The sequence below is a fragment of the Passer montanus genome, unplaced genomic scaffold (assembly GCF_014805655.1).
Source record: "Passer montanus isolate IOZ18808 unplaced genomic scaffold, ASM1480565v1 scaffold22, whole genome shotgun sequence".
NCBI classification, from domain to species: domain Eukaryota; kingdom Metazoa; phylum Chordata; class Aves; order Passeriformes; family Passeridae; genus Passer; species Passer montanus.
Genome location: NW_024366815.1, coordinates 7,644,816 through 7,658,982, shown reverse-complemented (window position 1 = coordinate 7,658,982; position 14,167 = coordinate 7,644,816). Strand labels below are relative to the sequence as shown.

At 39.0% G+C, this 14,167-nt stretch overlaps 1 protein-coding gene across 3 annotated transcripts in view; it reads left to right on the top strand.

Annotated features, from left to right (window-relative positions):
- The window catches only part of SLC38A9 (solute carrier family 38 member 9), a 38,821-nt gene extending 25,194 nt beyond the window's left edge, over positions 1–13,627 (top strand). For all 3 annotated transcript variants that reach the window (XM_039709828.1, XM_039709827.1, XM_039709829.1), the window contains 3 exons: positions 1,845–1,993; positions 10,346–10,435; positions 12,493–13,627. In XM_039709828.1, coding sequence (XP_039565762.1) covers positions 1,845–1,993; positions 10,346–10,435; positions 12,493–12,658 — 405 coding nt within the window. In that variant the 3' untranslated portion in view covers positions 12,659–13,627. The remainder of the gene's footprint in view (positions 1–1,844; positions 1,994–10,345; positions 10,436–12,492) is intronic.
- The last annotated feature ends 540 nt before the right edge of the window (positions 13,628–14,167 follow it).

The window sequence follows — 14,167 nt, the reverse complement described above, 5'->3', positions numbered from 1 at the left end:
GGAATAGCTTCAGTGAGGGAGACTCCAGAACTTCTGTGGACAGTCTGTTCATGGTGTAGTCACTCACACTGTGAAGAAGTTCTTCCTCATGTTCAACTGGAACTCTCTGTGCATCAGTTTATGCCCATCGTCTCTTGTCTATTGCTTGGCACCACCAAGAAGAGCCAGATCACCTCTGGCACCTTCCTTTCACCTGTATACACCAATGAGGTGCAACAGGAATAGGCCCAGCTCCCCCAGCCTTTCCTTGTAAGAGATATGCTCCAGTTCCTTGGTCATCTTTGTAGCCCTGAGCTGGACCCACTCCAGGAGCTCCATGTCTGTTGTACTGAGAAGCCCAGAACTGAACACAGCACTCCAGATGTGCCTCACCATGGCTGAGTAGAGGGGCAGGATCACCTACCTCAACCTGCTGGCAATGCTCTTCCTAATACGTGTCATGATGAATATATTTATATTTGATATATAAAAATATAAATATATTTGTCCTTAACCTTTTAATAAATACACAATTAAAAAAACCCCAACTACTGCTACTTGCTTCATGATTCACCCTGGCAGGAGCATCTGTGCTTGACTGTGGTCAGTTGGTGGGACACCTCATGGACACTACCAATAAATACACAATTAAAAAAACCCCAACTACTGCTACTTGCTTCATGATTCACCCTGGCAGGAGCATCTGTGCTTGATGCCTTGATGACCACTTTTATGTGGTCAGTTGGTGGGACACCTCGTGGGCACTACCACGAACAGATGAGTAATGCTTGTGTTATCTCATTTATATTCATAAATGGTTCCCAATATTTCGGTGAAAAACAAACATTTAGTAAATACTCTGCGAAAGTGGTGAAGGACCAAAATGAACAAGTGAACAGTTGAGCTTTTCATTTCTTTAGCTTCTTTAATCCTGAGAAGTGTGTGCAGTGACTCATTGGGATTCCAGAAGAAATAGAATGTGAAAGCAAGCTTGTTTAGATAGGAGTCCTCGCTGCAATTACTTTTGAAGTCTGACACTCTGGAGTCTGACACTCTGGTGAGCCTTGCCAGCAGAGTTATTCAGATAATAGCACCACATGAAATACCCTTTGAAGGCCAAAAACTCTTATCTGCTTACAGGCAAAGCTGATTTCCACACCCTAAATTGCTTCAGAGATAGCAGTTGTCAGTGGGGGATCCATTTTATGCCAGGTGTTCTATAGCTCTGGCACAATATTTAGCAATAAGGCAGCATTTAACTGGTACTACTGTTAAACCATGAAATTATTTTTTTTAACACCTGAAATAATTTCACAGAATTAAATCCACACTTAAATAACGGATAATGAGTGATTTTCTTCCCATTTATTTTCTGTAGCTGTCCCAGGTACTTGTGAAGCTGTTTGTATATTTCTATGATGTTGAAGTCTTATCATACTTTTTCAGATGTTCCCACTAGAATATATGATCCTTTCCTCATTTGTATGTAGTGAAGTTTTACTCACTAAATAACTGTTTTTAGTAAGTAGGTATGATATGACAGATAAAAGGAGCATATGAATCCATCTGCCTAAAAGGTCAGGTGGCCTTTTCACAGCCTGGATTGTTTGAGGATATTCAGAAGATCAGAAAGCAATTTGTTTTGTAATACTAATGTTAACGCTGACATCAGCTTAGTAATATTCAAAATTGGTTGTTATTGTGGCAGTTGTAAAAGAGGGAGAGGGTTTTTCATGTTTTGGAGTTCATTTAGCAGTTGTAATTGTTTGGATTTTGTCCCATTATTTCTGGCATATGGATATTAAAAGCCAGCAGATATATGTAAACAAGCCACCATTGATGTGTAACATTATTTTTATGTTTAGAATTTTCTAGATAACTTTCCCAGTGATGACATCATGTCATTTGTTGCAAGAATATTCCTGCTGTTCCAAATGATGACTGTATACCCACTATTGGGCTATTTGGCACGAGTTCAGCTGTTAAGACAGTTTTTTGGAAATGCTTACCCAAGGTAAGAAGTCTGTTTCTTGACAATAGTCTGGCCCACTCTCCTTAAGTGGCTTTCTGTTATCAGAAATTTGGCTAGGTTTTTGGTTTTAGGTTCATTTCATAAGCTAGTTTCACAATTTGTAGAGTCAGGGTGAATAGGCATGCCTGCAGATCAGGACTGTTACAGTTTGCCAGAGCAGGGTTGTTTTAGTTTAGCTCTTCCTTTTATCAATATAATTTTGTCAACACAGTCCCTTTGGGTTATGCAATTATATGACAAAATAAAAGTTGTACAGGAAAAAAAATTGTTTCATCCAGGAGCATTTCATCTAGCAATCCTTAAGCTGTGAAAAACATACAATCCAGATACTGACCTTTCAGCATGCCATCTTTGTTTTGATTGTGAATGATTAGTAATCATCCATCTGTTTTTAAACAGAGCTAATAGCTCAGTGAGTTGTTAGTTGTGCTATCTGGGCTGCTGCTATGCTTATAAAAATAGCTTTTCAGATGCTAATTTCAGAGATGAGCCACACCCTTGCATTTGTACAGTGTCTGTACTCCAGGGAATAGCTGATGCAGATTTCAGTTTTAGTTTGGTTTCTTAAATAAAACCTAGGACATTTATATTTGGAGTACCAGAGTACTGAATTTGTCACAGCTGAGAAGTTGCCATTTATCTCCAAGTTTCTTATTTTGTATTGTGAATTACTGTTGATGGAGGAAAGGAAAAAAAAATCTCAGGAGGGAATGTATATTTCCTCTGTGGCATCAGCAGTTCAGGTCTGCAGAGATGTTGTTTCAAGTTTCAGGTTTCTTCTGAGTCCTGAAATAGGTTCTAGAAACTGAATGCCTAAAATTAGGCAGTGAAATAAGTGCCTGCCTTTTTTAACTCAGAATTGTATGCAGTTCAACATCGGGATTTTTAGGAACTGCTGCAAGTTACTGCTGGAAACAAGGCCATTTATTTAAGTGCTAAAGATGGATTTCACAGCCACGGGGAAATAGTCTTGTCCTTTATATTATGTGGATATGCTTTTTCCTATCTCCTCCCTCTAGTTACTCTCTGACCAGATTGGTTTTCATTTCCCTCGTGGGCTCTCCTAGAACCTGCAGCTTTATGCCAGTCTCTTCTCAGGTTAATTCCAGCTTGCTGTTTTAAGCCTTCACATATGACGAATTTGATGATGCAGATGCTTGCTTGATTCTTGTCTCCAGGATGTCCTGTGGGTAGCTTCACTCATTTTTAAATGTACTCTGTTTTAAGACTCCTTATAGTGAAGTATTTAAAGCTTCTGAGGAGTCAAAAATGGTTTCTAGGAAGCCATATAAGCCTCTCCAACCTATAGTGATAAGGTAGCATGTTCTGGCTGGTGGGCTCTCTCTCACTCTCTAGCATTCCAGGTGTCTCAAATACAGCACAGAAATAACTGAATTAACCTTCAGGCTCTGGCTTCTGTGCATTTACAAGGTCAGCCCTTGGTTTTTTCTATGCGGTGAAGACTTACTGGAGGATGGTAGCAAGCACAGAGCATGTCTCTGGGAGGATAGTAAAGATTTACTACCTGGTTGTGAAATGTGTCTTCATGACTGGCTCTCACCAGTCATCTAAGCTGACAAATCTCCTTTAGTAGCACTTTATTACCTCTGTAGGAAAAAGTTCAGTATTTTTCGTTTTCCCCAGAGCTGCTTTTGTAGGGAAATGTTTTACAAATATGAAGCTTTTGCTGTTACCGACATAGACTTCATTTCTTACTGGAGAGCCTGTTGATTCACTCTGCACAACCTACTTGGAATATTAAATTCTGTAGCTTTTTGTGTAGGAAAATGAGCACTCTACTAACAGTTGAATACAGTTGGGTTCTTTTCTCAAAATCCTCATTAATCAGGGCTAACAGCTCTTGGGCAATAAGAATGATCTGTATAGATTCATGCTTTACCTCTTAGATGTCTGTATAAGTGAATATATGGAGGAGAATATCCTGGGTCACATGCCTGGAGAAAATTTTTGTCTGAGGATGAAAAAGGAGGCAAAGAGCAGGATCTCTCTGTTGGCACCCGAGCCTCATTTAACCATGTGATTCTATGTGCTAAATCACATACCTTTTCATAGCTGCAACTTTCTTATATTAGGTTTTCTTTGCAGATGAGAGAAATCTTACAAATTTGCCTTCTGACATAATTGTCCGAACAAAACCAACAAAACCATCTAAGTCAGAAACACCTAACAGAATCACTGTTTTGGCCCAAGTCTCCGTTAGAAATTTTCCTATCTTCATTTTTAAGTTGTTGGTTGCTTTACATGGAAGCTCACTGATTTTAAAAGCCAGGCTTCTTCACATCAGCAGTTATTTGCAGGTGTGGATTCCTCCTGCTGCTGTGGGTGGAGTTAACAGATACCCATTAAGTTAATAAGTGGAGTACATAGGATTCTGTATGGATGCAGCTTAAAGCAAATAGCTTGATCTTACACGTTTACAGGGCTGCCATATAGTTTTTATTTCCTGGGTGTGATTGTATTGCTCAGATCAATATCATTATCTGGGTTTTACCCCTTTTTCTTTATCTGAAACTGGTTATAATAAAGCACTAAGATATTAGTTTCCTGTTTGAAATTTATAGTCTAGATTTTTTTATCTAATCAAAGGCAAATTCTACCAAAAGCAACATCGTGGTTAATATCCAATTTTTTTCTGGAAAACCATGGATTGTAACTGGATTATAATGAGAAACTACATACTCATCTTCAAGGGATCTTTTATTGTCTGAAGACTTGGATTTTCACCTCTTTTGTGTCATGCTTTTTACTGTGTAGTGTTCTTTTTCTGTTAACAACTCTTTACTGTGTACCTGTAATGTATCCTACTAACCCATAGTCTTGAGTGATAAAGCATCTTATCCTCTCCAAACTTAAAAGCTTAAACAGACAATACGTAACTTTTTTTCTCCCAGGTTTCCCAGTACACATAAGCTGAACAGTGGGAGCTTGCTTATCTGAAAGGCAATGAGAGTCTTGTCTTCCAACAGTGAGGACGAGAGCAAAAGCATCCTTGAGTCTAAGAAAGAGGATTCTCCTTGCTCTTATGTACAAGTGACTTGTGTCTCTGCCTATCTTAAAATCAAAGACACATGGAGACAAGCTAGACACATGTCTTCTTACAGGCATCATCACATAGAACCATAGAGTGGTTTGGATTGGAAGGGTCCTTGAAGATCATTTAGTTCCAACCCCGCTGCCATCAGCAGGGACAGCTTTGACTAGACCAGGTTACTCATACAAACTGGCCTTGAACACTTGCCCATTCATACTGGCCGTGCACACTTCCAGAGATGGGGCATCCACAGCTTTCCTGGGCAACCTGTTCATGTATCATCACCCTCACAGTACAGTTTCTTCCATATATTTAAACTAAATCTCCCTCTTTCACTGTGTACCCATTTCTCCTTGCCCTGTCACTCCAGTTCCTGTCAGAGAATCCCTCTCCAGCTTCCCTATAGGCCCCTTCAGAAACTGGAAGGTGTCTGTGAGATCCCACACAATCCTCTCTCCTCCAGGCTGAGCAGCCCCAACTTGCTCAGCCTGTCCCCGTAGCAGGGGTGCTCCAGCCCTCTCACCAACCTCCTGGCCCTCGTCTGGACTTGTTTTAACAACTCCTTGTCATTGTGCTGGGGACCCCAGAGCTGGATGCAGTGCTCCAGGTGGGGTCTCAGCAGAGCAGAGCAGAGCAGAGCAGAGGGGTACAACCCCTCTCTCAGTCTGCTGGCCAATGATGCTTTGGATGCAGCCCAGGATTTCCTTGGCTTTCTGGGCTGGGAGCACCCACTGCTGGCTCATGGTGAGTTTTTCATCAGCCACCACCCCTGAGTCCTTCTCCACAGGGCTGCTCTCAATCCCTTCTCTGCCCAACCTGTGGGTGTGTCTGGAATTGCCATGGTCTGGGTGTAGGCGGCTTTTACTTGGTCTTGCTGAGCTCCCTGAGGTTTGCATGCTCACACCTCTCGAGCCTGTCCAGATCCCTTTGGATGGCATCCCTTCCCTCCATCATGTCCACTGCATCATACACATACACAGCTTGGTGTTGATGGTGCACTCAATCCACAAATCCTTCAGCCTTTCTCTACTTCCTGCAAAAGATTTAGAAATGAGAGAAGACATCCTAATGTCTTCTCTTATTTTGCAAAATGTATGTTAGTAAACGGATTACAAGATAAGTGATGTACTGGGACAAAACCCAAGGAACTGTTCACTCTCTCTGCTCTCTCTGGTGTTGTTAAGGAAGGCCAAAATTCTGTGTATTGGGTAATTGCTTTTTTTTCTAAAATGAGATATGTTTGTAATGGTGTCATTTAACAGATGATTTAGGGCCAGATGTTTTATCTGCTGTTTCTTGCCTGACTCTGGATCTTCTTATATGTACAGAAAGCAAATTTTTATTATTGTTACTGGTTCTTTGCTGCAGTAATATTTGTAACAGATTCCCTTTATTAATTATATGGTGTCCATAAAGTGCTTTAAACAGTCATCTGAGGATTTTTTAAAACTTTATAGCATCTTTCCTGTTCTGAGAGGTTAAATAAGCTGATAGACAAAAATCACTTGGCTTTCCTTAATAATTGTCATCCCTTTACTCCATGGTAGCCCAGCAGACCTGCCAGTTCTCCCAGAGATGTATGTGTTCTGATGCAATGAAATACATTTCTTCTGTTTGCATGCATGTTTGCTTGTCTGCTCTTCTTCTAACCTCTGCCTAGCTTCTCTTAAAGGTTGTGATTCATTGTCTTTTGACCAATGTCACTTGAGTGAGATTTCCAGGAAGAAAATGCATTTTTAGATACAGAAACCTCTCAAAAATTCTTATTTGGGTGATCCTAATTTTCTCCTTTCCTTGCTTTCCAGTTTCCCTTATTGTGTGTGTTCATCCTGTGACTCCATGCTGAGTCTGAAACTTCTGAGAGAACTTAAAACTGGAGGGGATTTAAAATCAGTTTCTGTCTTTAAATTCTCCTGTGCTAGGGTTTGGTTTCACTGTTTTTGACACGATTCTTACTTTGAGGATGCTAATTAGATATAGATGTTAATTGGATATATATGGTCACTGCTGTTCAGTGACTTAAGTGTAGCTATCACTTCAATGGGAGAGAACTTGATGGATCAAGCCCTTTAATGATCTTCTGGCATACAAGGTTGTTTCTCCACTCTGTCAATCTGAAAGGTCAACCTTGCCAGGAGAGAAGAACGCAAGACTTAGGGGAAAGCTTGCATTTTCTTCTAATATTTTTTTCTTCTCCTTTCCATTACCATTTTTGTGGGATTGCAGGATTTTTGCAAGTGAGCAGTGATTTCCTTTATAGGAAAGAGCTAGAATCTTCATCTGCCCAGCTGAGAGTGTGGAGACTGAGGACAGAATATAAAATACTTGCCATGGGTGTGCTTCCTTTGTGAATTACAGCCTCCTTCAGGCAACGCAACCTGTGCCTCAGAGCAGCAGCCCTGACCAGGCTGCCCAGGCAGACAGTCCAGCCCTGGCATGGGCCACCCAACTCTGCTGCCATTGACCATGATGAAGAAAGTTACGCCACTTAGGAAACACCTGTATGTGACCAGCATGATTAAGCACAAACAGGCCAAATCTTTTCTAATCACTAATGTCCTCTGAATACTTTTCTTCATATAATTGTAATAAGCAGTGGTGTGGTTATTTCCCCTGCCTCCAAATGCTGTTTTCCTGACTGTCCTTTTGCAGTGTGTTGTGAACATTGATTTTACTGTAAGCCAGTAAAGTCAGGCTAAACCTGAGCAATTCAGGACTTACTAAAATGTCACGGGCTATGAGAAATGCTTGTCGTGTCTGGAACATACCTGAATGGAGCTCCAGAGTATTAAGAAAAGTACTGTCTCAAATAATGTAGCTCCTTGTAGCCCTAGGTATCAGATTTTACTTTATTCGGAAGGGTAGGGTTTTTTTCATCAATGGTAATGCCTTTCTCTCCATCAAGATCAAGACTGTTTCCCCATCCTGTAGATGAGCTGAGCTGAGAACTGTGACTATCTGCCTGGGTAAAATAAAGGGTTTGCTGGTTAAATACCTGTCATGTTTACAACTATGGTTACATGGTTACAACTTACACATTTGGTCCCTAAGAAGTCTGATTCTTGGGATTTTATTTTTTGTTCATGGGGTCTTACCAGATTTATACTCAGTTAAGTTTTTTTTGATCTTACGCAGCTGCTGTAGTCTCATGGCAATTGTTGATCTCTAAGGTACCCCTCTTGTACCAATCTAAAAAGAGTAAAGAAAGGAGCAAGGACATTCCAGGGGAGAAATGCAGTGTAATCTTTCATATTGAAACAGATTGGTGCAAAGTCTTTTCAGACCTTCTGATTTTGGTATTGTTCTTGAGGAATCTGATTAATTTTGACAGTGAAAACTGCAAACCACTACTCTACAAGTACTGAATTGCTTTGGAGACTTCAGCATTTGAGGAACATTGTTTTCAGTTGAGCCAGAACACATTGTCCCCCCCTCAACCCAATAATCCTTTCCCAGACCAAGAAATTGAGAAATGTTTCATTTCACACCAGAGATACAGACACTCCTATTTACTTTCAAAATTTAAAATAATCTAGAAGTAATTTTTTTTTTAAAAACAACAGCTTTGAACAACAACATCACATCTTCAAAGCATGCCAGAATAAAATACTTCAGAGATTTTTCAGGTTTTCTGCTAAAATATTTTGAACTGACAAATTTGCAGAACATTTTTGAATTAGTAAGCCTCCACTGGTTTTAGTCCCTCTTGCTAAAAAAATAATCTCAGCAAAAAGAGAGTGGAAGAAGTGTTGTCATTTTCTGTGTCCATAAACTTTCTTCTTCGATTGTGTGATAGTAAGATTTGTGATCTGCCACGTGTAGGAGAGAGGAAGTTGTTTTTAATGGCAGACACTTTTTTTGGGAACAGTTCAGTTAACTGGCTTTCCTTAGCAGTATTAGAGAGGTGTACACATTTGGTCCCTAAGAAGTCTGATTCTTGGGATTTTATTTTTTGTTCATGGGGTCTTACCAGATTTATACTCAGTTAAGTTTTTTTTGATCTTACGCAGCTGCTGTAGTCTCATGGCAATTGTTGATCTCTAAGGTACCCCTCTTGTACCACTGTAAAAATGTCATGTAAAAAATTGAAGATCTTTTTTGTCTTTTTGAAATAAATTTTGAAGATCGAAGGTCAAAAACAGTCCATAGCTTAAATTATTCCTTTGTGCTTTAATTGCCTTCATTTCCCTGAACTTTAATAAGACTGCTCTATGTCTTTAATCTTTCTTCCTAACTTGGAAGCTGGCAGGCAGCCTTTCACCCGTAGCCATGGAAGTTGTCACTTCTTAAAAGTTTGTTAGTTAGTTAGATCCTCTGTAATACACATACTTTCTACAGTGAAGAAAAAATTAGCCTTGGCTTACAGGTTTTGTATATTTTAGGAAACCATATCCTCCAGAAGAATAAACAAAACCTGTAAGTGTATGTATGTTTCCTCTGTGAGAATTCTTTTTTCCTTTCATAGAAACAGCTGTGTGACCAAAATATCACAGGTTTTTATTCTATTTCCTGACTTTACCTTAGGCTAAAATATGCCAACATTTCATATTCCCGAAAGAAAACTGATACTTTCCTGAGTCTCAGCTCTGTGCATAACTGCACTGAATTTGTCTGATGCAGTAAAAGCTATCTTTGCAGAACAGAAAATCTCCATTTTTCTTATCCTTAATGCAAAAGGAAAGCAACAGGAAATAATTTGTAAAAACAAATTCAGCAAAAAAATTCAGCATAAATAGGGCAGGAGCAAGGAAGTTCATTGCAGTTCATATACTGTAAAACATCCAACATTTTAAATGTTTGTCCTCTATCAAAATGCAGTAGAGTTCAAATTTTAATAGTGTTTGTAATGTTTTCCACTTGATGCATCTTTGCCTTTCTTCTGGTTTCCATTAGTTCACTTTGAGCAATTCAGATCATTCTGCAAACAAGCTATTTTTTTCTTGTGGGAATTAAGTTATACAGTATTGTTTCTTTGGCATTTGAATATCCATCTGAAATACTTGAATGCTGAGTACCATGTATGATGTTTTTCATAAGAATTGCCAAATTACACATTCTTATTCCTTAAGAATATTTTGAGTCAAAATACTAGATATTTAGAAATTGGCACTCTGAATATTCAGTAGATGACATGTTTGCTGTGAAATTAATTAGCTTTAATAGAGTGAGTCATGCAAATGAAAACACCATCCATGTACCAGTTAAATATTAAATGAAGGCCGGTGGTGATATTTTGTAAAAAATGTAACAGATTTTAATACTCTTTCCTCACTTTCCTGTAGCCTTTTCCATGTGCTTGTCCTGAACCTAGCCATTGTAGGAGCTGGAGTAGCAATGGCAAGATTTTATCCAAATATAGGAGGTATCATAAGGTGAGTGTTGCTTGCAGTGAGCTTCCCTGTGGTGTTACTATATTTGTGTCTTGATGTTGAAAAGGAGTGCTAATAATGGCACCTTTATATTTTGTGAAGCTTATGCCTTCTTAAGTTGTAAATAATGATTTGGTGGGTAAACAATCAGCTTGCAAAGTTCTGACATCTGTTATTCTGCCTCTGTGTCTGAGGTGGTTGAGTTTTACCGGAGCTGAGCCTTAGGACCTTGTAACTCTACTCATAAATGAATATGGTACCAGAAGAAAAGTTGCTTTGTTATTGTGTACTTCTCCCAAGTTTCTATTTTGTAGTAAGACATTTCAACCTGGATTGAAGGTCCATAATAAAAACGCAAGAAAGCAAGTGGCATCAAAGTGCCTCTAAATGATATCTTAAATTTACCATGTTGATGAAAAGCTAGGATTTCTATAATGAGAAAATATTAGAGGAAATAATAAAGAGTCTTACTTTACTATTTTTGGTGTCAACATATTTATATGCATTGTCATTTATTCTTGGTTTGCATCTTTCTTAAAGCAACCAGGAGAGGCAAGTGTTTAAAAATACCGAAATCTGCAATTATAAAACCAGAATGACAGGTTTGGGTCTGACCAAAGTAGCAAAAGAACTTACTTTTTGCTCAGTGGCTGATCTTTGAGGGTTTTCCCGATTTCCTCTTTTTCTTCTGTCTCTCCTTGTAGAAAATTTTTTTGTATTCCTTGCATAGAAATTGTCAAGTTAATCGTCATCACAGACTCTTAGAATGATAGAATGGACCTTAAGGTTGGACAGGACCTTGAAGATACCTAGTTCCAACCTCCTGCCATAACCTGCTTCTAGACCAGGTTGCTCAGAGTCCCATCCTACCTGGCCTTGAACATTTCCAGGGACATTTTCCTCTTTTTCTTCTGTCTCTCCTTGTAGAAAATTTTTTTGTATTCCAGTAATAGAAATTGTCAAGTTAATCGTCATCACAGACTCTTAGAATGATAGAATGGACCTTAAGGTTGGACAGGACCTTGAAGATACCTAGTTCCAACCTCCTGCCATAACCTGCTTCTAGACCAGGTTGCTCAGAGTCCCATCCTACCTGGCCTTGAACATTTCCAGGGACATCACATCCACAGCTTTCCTGGGCAACCTGTTCCAATGCCTCAACACCCTGACAGGAGAGGATTTCTTCTTCCTGATACCTATTTTGGTTAAACATTGTGCAATACATACCACTGTTTGCAAACTGGTGCTTATCTCTTCTAATGTGTCTATATTGTGCATGGTAACCAAACACAGTGAGTAGTGGGTTTCCAGCAGATAAATTGTCTTTATACAGTCTAACTTGCATGCTTGCAAGTCACACTGATCCTTCCTTGGAAAGGAATGTTCAAATATATTGCTTAATAACATTTGGCTTCTTAGTAGGTGAAAGTAACGAGAACATTTTAGTAAGCAAGGGATAGGTTAGAAAAAGAACAGTTAAATGTTTCCCTTGCTGTGGTTGATCATGTTACCAGAAGGGCATTTTGTTCCTTTTAGGTCTGAAGAGTTATTTGCTAGACGCTCATTAAATAAATTAAAGTAAGAATTGCAGATTCAGAAACATTTCTATATTTAAATGCTTTAATCTGTGTTCTCAGATGGCTGGGATGCGATGAGATTTGCAGTTCTGACAGTAAAGGATGTTTAATAGAGGATGCACTGTGACGTCTCTTTCTGCTGCATGTTGACAAATTTCCCCAAAGAAAGCAGAAACATCAAGGCTTAAGTAAGGGATTTGGTCCCCAACAGCATCACAGGGTGTGGCTGAAAGGACAGAGCCATGTCATAGTGCAGGTACAAGCAATCAGGGAGCTGAACAATGCAGAGAGTGGTAATTAAGTGCTAGTGAAGGAGGTAGAGGTCAGTAAGGAGCAGAAAGTGATGTTTAGCGATTGCAGATAGTCAGTATTCATCCAGATTGTTCATTTGTTTGGTGTGGGGAAATGATGACAAGAAATAAATGCAAAGCATTCATTCTTTTTTTTCTTTTTTTTCTTCCCCTCTTCCCTCCCTTTCCTCAGATACTCTGGAGCAACATGTGGTCTGGCCTTTGTGTTCGTGTATCCATCACTCATCTACATGATCTCCCTGCACCGTGCTGGGCAGCTGACGTGGCCCGCACTGATTATTCACATCTTTATAATCCTCCTTGGACTGGCTAATCTGATTGCACAATTCCTATTGTGAAAACTCCCCTTTCTCCCGTGCTTGTCACAATTGGTACTGCGATATTTGGCAACAGCCTTGAGCAACAGTGAGGCATGAGGACCATCCTCCATGTGAGGATCTTGGGAAAAGCTTCACCTTTGAAAAAAATTCGAAGCACATCATTCAAGTGTTCTACAGAAAACATGTCTTGCTTCCCTGAAATCACAGTCTTATGAGAAGTGAAATGGAGTTCTCCTGGTTTTGTTGAAGGGATATCAAAAATTAACGACACTGAAATATTTTAATATTTTACAGCACATTTCTCCAAACACAGAGCTTCCAGCCTCAAGCTGTGGAAGTCTTTCCTCCAAATGGGCTGTCCTTACCTTGATTAGCAGACATACTTTCTCAGTATTGTTCAGTGACTCTTTGAAATATTCTTTTGTTGCAGTTATTTTCCTGATTTGTTTGGAAAATGAAGAATTTATTGTCTCTCTTCTTTTTTTTAGGTTAATTTATAGTCACTTGGGTCAAAATGCACTCTTAATTTTGAATACACTATTAAATTGTTTTGGCAATATTTTTCCTCTAGGAAGTTCCAACAACAAGAAACAATAAACTCATGTTTCAGTGTTTTATTCAGAACCAATATGTACACAACTTATTTGTGATCTTACAATACAAAAAAGCCAGGAGGATAAAAAAAAATTAGAAGGAGACAATTAAAATCAGTAATTCCAGGCTTGACCTCAGTTCAACTCTGTTACTGGGCTATTATGTGCTGTGAAGTTGTCTTGTCAGGATTTGCATGTGGTTTTTATGGATGCATGGTGTACACAACGTTTGTTCATCACAGGCCTGCCCTTGTAGGGTCTTCCTCTGCTGGTCTCTCAATTCCCCACTACATTACTCTAGACATTTTGGATGTGAGCAGAGAGACAAAGCCAGCAGTCTTCAGAATTGTGGATGAAGTGAAAGAATTAAAGTTTTAAATAATTTTTAACAGAAGCTGGAAGAATCTGGGAAGATTTTGTTGTGGGGTTTGTTTTTTTTTTTTAACTTCTTGTTTACGAATTAAGTGGGTGTACGTGCATAAGCACATAGACACCTTCTTTCATCTACCTGCTGTAACTCTGTGTCTTAACCCAAAACATGCAGTAATTAAGTTGCCAGACACTAGTGGAATGTCATTTTTGTGGTTGGAGAGAGAGTAGAAGCTCCTCTTTGTGCAGATTTGCAGTGCATTAAAATAATCAACAAATGTAGAATAATTGAAAGAGAACTCTGAGCAATACTAAATTTCAAAGTAAGTAAAAGAAGAAAAAAGTTGGAGTGGTGCAATATTTGTGAAGTAGGAGTTGGGAAAAATAATTACATTTCAAGTTAAGAGTTCATATTTTCATCAGAAAGACAGTGAAAAACTTAACCTAGGTTATTACCATGCTTCTCTGGAAAATTCTGTGAATTTTTTTAGTGATAATGTAAATCGTATTTGTTTTGCTTGGGCTCCTCACACTGTGTAAAGGACACTCACTTTCCTAAATATCC